The 7,946-nt window shown below is 40.1% G+C and overlaps 1 protein-coding gene across 6 annotated transcripts in view; it reads left to right on the top strand.

The window, feature by feature from the left end:
* ELP1 (elongator acetyltransferase complex subunit 1) overlaps window positions 1-7,946 on the top strand; it is a 71,747-nt gene that overhangs the window by 2,670 nt on the left and 61,131 nt on the right. For 5 of the 6 annotated variants that reach the window (XM_081803330.1, XM_081803333.1, XM_081803334.1 and 2 more), the window contains exons 2-7: window positions 675-730; window positions 1,379-1,541; window positions 2,426-2,578; window positions 2,814-2,895; window positions 3,358-3,438; window positions 7,154-7,239. In XM_081803330.1, coding sequence (XP_081659456.1) covers window positions 1,392-1,541; window positions 2,426-2,578; window positions 2,814-2,895; window positions 3,358-3,438; window positions 7,154-7,239 — 552 coding nt within the window. In that variant the 5' untranslated portion in view covers window positions 675-730; window positions 1,379-1,391. The remainder of the gene's footprint in view (window positions 1-674; window positions 731-1,378; window positions 1,542-2,425; window positions 2,579-2,813; window positions 2,896-3,357; window positions 3,439-7,153; window positions 7,240-7,946) is intronic. The other variant, XM_081803329.1, reaches the window with a different exon arrangement.

Genomic DNA, 7,946 nt, shown 5'->3' with positions numbered 1-7,946 from the left:
CCTGGTGGTGGGTATTGAGGAGGGCACGTTCTGCATGGAGCACTGGGTGTTATGCACAAACAATGAATCATGGAACACTACATCAAAAACTAATGATGTAATGTATGGTGATTAACATAACAATAAAAAATTAAAAAAAAAAAAACGTTTTCTAGATCTAATTCTAAAAACCTGCATGGTGTAATATAGGTTCAGATAGTTTCCAGAAGTTCTTGAATAGGAATGTCACCAAAGCTTACAAAACCATGTTGGCCTTGATTTTCTTCCTCACTCTCACCATGTATGGTCTTGCCTTCCTCTTAACCCACATTACATGTTGTATTTTTATATTACACTTAACCATTACGTGCAGTGGTAGGATAAGGATTAACTCATTTTATTCTTACATTGTCATATGTATGAAATGCAAGATGAGAGAATTCACCTTGGATGAGGGTGATAATAAGGCCATTGTGCTCTATATATTTGCCACCCCTACCATAAGTTAGGGACTTCTAATTATAAACTTTATAAACTTGAATGGGGTCTGAGTATAAATATCCAGGACGTTAACATTCATTTTTTTTTCTCTTAGCTATCGTTATGCATTAAAGCAAGTCTGATTTGGCCAGACCAAAGTAGAGTTCCTATTTATCATCCTTTTTCACCTTTTCTATTTCACTGGTAAAAACCAGGCCAGGAGAGCCGAATTACGTGAAGTAGTTATATTAAGTCATCAAGCTCCTCAGAGGTTGGTCATCACTTTGAAGTAAACTGCTATAATTTCATAGTGTCTTTTTTTTCCTCCCTGAGATTGGTAAATACTTTTATTTCTATCTTTAATTTCAGTATTTATTTTTAAAATGAATACATAAACATAAAGCCAGTTTACAAATAAATTTATCTGGTGATATTGAAGCTGTTTTATTCTAGATTTTCTTCAACTGACTGTGTGTGTGTATATATATGGATTTTTTATATGATTTTTATAAATCTTTCAGGTTATAAAGATATTCTTATATGCAAAAATAAAATGTTTTCCTATTTATTTTGATGTTTTCAACTTTTCTGAGGAATAACTGATGTTAAATCTTTTTGAAGAAGAAATTCTGAAGTTCAGGATCTTGCCTCTCCCAAAGAGTAAGAACGTAAAGTAGATTTCAGAACCTCAGTTTGTAGACCATAGATAAATGCTCTGAGTTGGTGAGGTTGCTACCACACGCCCTATGTGGGTTTAGATTAGGTCTTTTTCTTTTTCTTTTTCTTTTTTTGGTTATTCTAACTACCACATCCCTGCCCCTGAATCATTTTGCTTCTATGAGTGTCATTTATCACTGGTAAGCTATTCCTTTCTCTCAGAATAATTCTTCATCAAGGGATATTTGTACTTTTCTTTCAGGAATTGTTTCATCATGAGAAATCTTAAGTTATTTCGGACCCTGGAGTTCAGGGATATTCAGGCTCTGGGGAAACCTCAGTGCTTCTCTCTCCGAACTGAACAGAAGACAGTGCTCATTGGCTCAGACCATGGACTGATAGAAGTAGACCCTGTCACAAGAGAAGTAAGTTAGTGATGGAGAATGCAAGCACTTGCAGGACCCTCAACTTATCTTTTTCCAAACCTGCTTCCCCTAGATTGTCTTTAGTTTAAATCTTACTGAATTCATACTCTCCTAAATGGACATTCCCTTTGCTTTATATCAGGTCATATTAGACATTACTTAAATAGTAACCTACCCTTAACTCTGCTTCTGTTTGAAATGTAAGTTGGCAAAATTCTGACTTTATATTTTGTTTGGGTGCCCTACTTTTTACCCTTTCATCATGTAAATAACAGTGAATCTCAACTGGGAATGCAAGTGAAAATTGCCTGTAGAGCCTTTTAAAATTGTGTTTCAGCCTCCATCCCATGCCAACTAAATCAGAATCTTCACTGCTGGACCCTGAGTGTGTGTGTGTGTGTATGTATGTATATGTGTGTGTATATTTATGTATATGTGTATGTATGCATATGTATGTATATGTGTGTTATGTATGTATACACATACTTAAAAAATCTTTGAGTTGATTCTGAGATCTTCCCTTAATTATATTTTGCTAGTAATGTATTTTAGGTGATTACATTTTTAGTTCTTTTCCCCCATACTATAGAAATTTTAGAAAACCATAGTTATTAGCTTCATGTTTATAGGGCTTTTTTTTAAGAGACCATTCTTCTTGCTTTTGTTTAGTGCTTGCTTGGCAAAAAGGTCCCATTAACTATTTTTTTTTTTTTATTAAGGACAGTAGTGTTGCGATATTCTCAAATGAAAGTTTGGGTTTTAATCTAGAAAAAAAGTGAAAGCTTTTATATTAGAAAGGAACCATTAATTTGTTTTGGACATGTTATGAATTGTTCTTGCAAATAGATTAGCCTAATTTGTTTATGTGTTTGTTTTGGTGAAAGGTGAAAAATGAGATTTCTTTAGTGGCTGAAGGCTTTCTTCCAGAGGATGGAAGTGGCTGCATTGTTGGTATTCAGGACTTGCTGGATCAGGAGTCTGTGTGTGTGGCCACAGCCTCTGGAGATGTCATACTCTGCAGTCTCAGCACATGCCATGTAAGTGGAGGAGGCCAGTGAGGAGGAACTCTCAAGCATCCTCAAACAAGTTGCGTGTTTTGTGTAGAAGCTTAAAAACTCAGGAGCTAATGCGTAAATTTTACATTTAAGCGTTTTGCAAATTAGAGTCTTTGCATTATGTATTTCTTTACAAAAAGTTGTCAGCATGGCTTTAGCTGTATTTCACCTGTACTTCAGCTGTATTTCAAAAACTCGCTTTTGTCCACTGATGCAGCTGGAATGCGTTGGGAGTGTAGCCAGTGGTATCTCTGTCATGAGTTGGAGTCCTGACCAAGAGCTCGTGCTTCTTGCTACAGGTAAGCTTGTTACTGTCTTTCCCTGTGACTTTTATAAAACATGACTCCAAATATCTTAAAACCCTTCTAGGAACTCTCATGAGCTCTTAAAAATTACTTTCTTTCCTTTAAGTTTCTTCATTCCAGATGAGTTTCTGTAAACTGGTACCCCTGATGAGATATGTGTTTGAAGAGATACCTTGGTGAAGTGTTGAAGTTAGTGGAGGAGGGCTAGGTAGACTTTTATGTTAGCTTTACGTACATAAATGGCTGAGAATAAGCACTAGGTAACTTATCTGGTCAAAGCTTTTTTTTTTTTCTTTTTTCAAATGAGAGTCAGAATATTTAGAATGAATTATGTCTTCCATATTCTGACTCTACGCTCCTCCACTCCAGTTCTGTAGCTTCCAGTGTTGTAGATACTTACAAAACGGCAAATTTGTTACATGAAAACAAAATTGTTTTTGTTTGTGCCCACCCAAGGTCAGCAGACCCTAATTATGATGACAAAAGACTTTGAACCGATCATGGAACAGCAGATCCACCAGGATGATTTTGGTGAAAGTGAGTATAGCTTTGAAACATTTTGTGATCTGAAGTTCCTCTCAAGTTTGATCATTTTCTTGTACACTAATAGCCACATCATAAACCCAAAGAATTATGAAACATATAGCCTTGTGCATTAAATGTCTGATAAGCCCATCCCTTTAGCCCATTCCAGACTGTAAAAGGCATACCCCTGGTGCATCTCCAAGTCTGAGAGTTCACTTTGCCAGTAACCTGGGGAACAGAAATCTGCTTAATGTCACCTACATAGTTGTTGCCCAAACCTCGGGACAGGCTTAGGCTGGGGCTTCAACGAAAGGAACTGTGTTAGCTAAAATAAAGAGAGCATTTCTGGGGTGCAGTTTTGGGGCAAAAACAAGAGAGGTGGGATAGAAGGCTGAGTTTTAGTTCCTACTGATTAGACCTTACTCTGTATTTTCATGGGAGCCATCAGATTGTTCTCTTGCTAAGATCTAGCTGAGGTGATTTGGGCCTTGGAGCTTTGGGAGTATTGAAAGAGGAGAAGGGCTGGGGAGCCTGGGTGGCTCAGTCATTAAGCGTCTGTCTTCAGCTCAGGTCATGATCCCAGGGTCCTGGGATCCAGCCCCGCATTAGGCTCTCTGCTCCGCGGGAAGCCTGCTTCTCCCTCTCCCGCTTCCCTTGCTTGTGTTCCCTCTCTCGCTGTGTGTCTTTCTGTCAAATAAATAAATAAAATCTTTAAAAAAAAAAGGGGGGAGAAGGGGAGAGATGTTTATTGTATATAAGAAGCTCTGACCAACACGAGGGCACCAGATAGATGGCCTGATTGAGGAGAGGGATGGGGGGAGAAGGGATTTTAACTTTTACTGATTCCTGACCTCATGCCTTCTTCTACCAACTCAGAAATCATTTAGAAAGTTGCTACTCATTTATTCATTCAAAAATAATTTATTCAGAAATGATTTTTGAGTAGGTACGATGAACACAGCAGTGTGTTTGGTGCTGTGGATAATTCAGCTTTTCTTTTGAGGAGTCCCATAATAACATGATGTGCAGGCATTAGGGTAGCATGAGGGGAGGAAGGGAGCAGTGGACAGGGAAGACTTCCCAGAGGAGGCTGGCGTGAGCTAAGTCTTGGCTGGACCGAACTGGTGTTGGGTCGGTGAGAGTTGAGGGTGGAGGGTCTAAGCGATGGAATTAGCCCATTCCAAGGCACAGATGCTACATAGACGAGTCATGGCTTGTTCAGGCAGCTGTGAATACTTCGGTATTGCTGCTGGCAGGACATGAGTGTGGCTTGAAATAAACAGGATAGATTTTGATTGAGTTTGGGAGGGAATTTGGATATACAGATGCTCAGCCATTAATGGTTTTGATGACCCAAGATTCATTGGTTGATTACTGGAGAGGGAAGAGACTGGAGTCAGGGTGATCAGATAGTGCTACAGGAATCCAGATAAGGAAGGTGGGTGTGGGCTAAAAGAAGGAATGAATTCAGAAAAAAATCTGATTCTCAGGAGGGGAATACATTGTTGGAATTATCTGAGAAATGTCATTGGAATATGTATGCATGGTTGCCCTGCCGTCCTAGCCAGTTTGAGAAATAGCAGTTTAGAAAGTGAAATAAGGGGCGCCTGGGTGGCTCAGTCGTTAGGCGTCTGCCTTCAGCTCAGGTCATGATCCCAGGGTCCTGGGATCGAGCCCCAGATCGGGCTCCCTGCTCAGTGGGAAGCCTGCTTCTTCCTCTCCCACTCCCCCTGCTTGTGTTCCCTCTCTTGCTGTCTCTCTGTCAAATAAATAAAATCTAAAAAAAAAAAAAAAAAGTGAAATAAATGGGTTTGGGTATGTAAGCTGAGGAAGAAAGAGTTTAGTGGGACTGTAGTCAGAAGCTCAGGTGATGGGAATAAAGGTACCAGTAACTGAGACGGTGGATGGAGAAGTGCTAGCTTGTAAGCAATAGCTGGTGAGTTTTGGTTTGTTTAAGGACCTTATGGGATCACCATGTGGAGTAGGCAGACATAAGTAGCTGAAGCTCAGGATAGGCCAGACCTGTGGATTGGGAGTCAGTGGCATGGAGGGAATCTTTCCAGTCTTGGGAGGACGTGAATTTGGTCAGGGACAGGTATGGTGCTAGAAGAGTCTAGGATCTGTGGTGGAATTCCTGGGCATCCATTTTTGAAGATAGTCATAGAAGAAGAAACCAGCACACCTTTGGATGGGAAAGTGCACTGGGCCTGGCTAATCCAACTAACTTTTTCAGAAGAAGCCTAATAATAGAGTGTAAGTCAAGGGAGAAAGGGTCCAAGTTAGCATCCTAGGTCTTAGGCATACATTTGTCAGTACAAAAAAATCATTCTGTGGAGTTGTGAATAGGTATTTTTCCTCTAACCTAGGGGTTGACAAACTTGTTCTGTGACGGGCTGGATAGCAGTTATTTTCAGCTTTGCAGGCTATTTAGCCTCTGTTGCAGTTACCTCTGTTATTGTATTGTGAAAGCAATTATAGACAATACATAAAGGAATGAGCATGTCTGTGTTCCAATAAAAGTTTGTTTTGTTTTTTAGATGTAGTTTATTTATTTGATAGAGTGCGCACACAAGCAGGGGGAGTGGCAGAGGGAGAGGGAGAAGCAGGCTCCCTGCTGAGCAGGGAGCCCGATGAGGGGCTCGATCACAAGACCCCAGTATCATAACTCGAACTGAAGGCAGACGCTTAACCTGCTGAGCTACCCACACGCCCCCAATAAAACTTAATTCGTAAATGTAGACATAGGCTGTAGTTTGCTGATACCTGCTATAACCCCACCACTTACTGTCTGATCCCATTGGAAAAGTTCTTTTGCTTCATTCCTTGGTCCTTTACATCTCTCTGGAAAGTTTCAGAAGCACAAGGGTGTGCACCGGGGTGGGCATTGCTGTTCATAGATAGCTGCAAGGTGTGCTTTGAGGTATTACAGTACTCACATGGGCCCATGCGAAGCAGACAGGAAGTGGTCATGCTGACCCATAATATATAGAAATTATAAATAGCCCTGCTTCATCAGGATCAATGGCAGGAGGGAAGTATTGGGTTTTGGATCTGGCTGAAGCTTTTAGAGACATCTCTGTAGTACCTGTTGCTGGTGGATGCCTGATTCTCCTCCAGGAATAGGGGGCTGCTTTATTTTAGCATCTCTGATTTCTTCTTTTATGCAAGAGAAACATGATTTAGAGAGAACCTCAGGCTAGAAGGCAGATACCCTGTGTTCTAATTTTGGCCTCTTCCACTGGAGGGTCTGTCTCAGTCTCTGTGTCTGTGTGAGGAGTGAATTCCATAATCTACAGTTCCTTTCACCACTGATAGGGAGGTTGGATACATTTAGTTGATTGAATGCTTATAATCAGAATTTTATTCCCAGCTCTCGTCTTGAGTTTAATGTTCTTATCCATGGATGTGTCTAGTAAATTCTTCGTGTTTCATTCTTCTTACTTGCAAAGTGGGAATTGCTATCATCAAGGGAATTTAGAATATATAAAATGGCAGTAAAGTGCTTTCCCAAATAAGGCCATTTCAAATTCTTCAAAAATCATTGCTGCGTATAATATGGAATATTGGTTTTTCAAATATTGAGTGCTGGTCAATTTATTGAGAGGTCTCGGAGGACCCAAGTAATTGCCAATGACTAACTTAATAAAGAATAGCAATGAAACTGCTTTTATTTCATTTAATTTAGCTTATTGGTTGTCTTGCATGTTCTCCATCAATTGTTCCCTAGGCAAGTTTATCACTGTTGGATGGGGCAGGAAGGAGACGCAGTTCCATGGATCAGAAGGCCGGCAAGCAGCCTTTCAGGTGCAAACGGTAAGTTTGATTGGTCTGATGGACACAGAACCTTGACTGGAACAAATAGAAGTTTTGCCATGTACCAGGAAATCTAGGTGTCCTGTTAGAGGCTAATAATGGACAGAGCTCTTGTGCTTTAGTAAACTGAAACAGTTTTGAGCCCTTAGGGAATGAGTCATTCTAGAAAGACCCTTTTTCCTTGCCAAGTTGCTTTGTAATTTCTTTTCTGTATAGAGAATAATTATAACCAATACTCAGTTTAAAAAATATATCATCACAGATAGAAATGAAGCATTTTGTGTATCCTTTCCTGTTACTCTTTCCTTCCTTCCCAGAAATAGCTGCTGTCCTTAATTCACTGTTGATCATTCCATGGGTGTTTTCATACTTTTTTTCTACATATATATATTAGATACTTTTTTTTTTTAAAGATTTTATTTATTTGGGCGCCTGGGTGGCTCAGTTGGTTAAGCGACTGCCTTCGGCTCAGGTCATGATCCTGGAGTCCCTGGATCGAGTCCCGCATCGCGGCAGGGAGTCTGCTTCTCCCTCTGACCCTCCTCCCTCTCATGCTCTCTGTCTCTCATTCTCTCTGTCTCAAATAAATAAATAAAATCTTTAAAAAAAAAAAAGATTAAAGATTTTATTTATTTGAGACAGAGAGAATGAGAGACAGAGAGCATGAGAGGGAGGAGGGTCAGAGGGAGAAGCAGACTCCCTGCCGC

Source organism: Leptonychotes weddellii, chromosome 14, assembly GCF_054177405.1.
Source record: "Leptonychotes weddellii isolate Sample4059 chromosome 14, ASM5417740v2, whole genome shotgun sequence".
Taxonomy (NCBI): Eukaryota; Metazoa; Chordata; class Mammalia; order Carnivora; family Phocidae; genus Leptonychotes; species Leptonychotes weddellii.
Note: the sequence above shows the minus strand (reverse complement) of the source record. Positions and strands in the feature narration are given on the sequence as shown.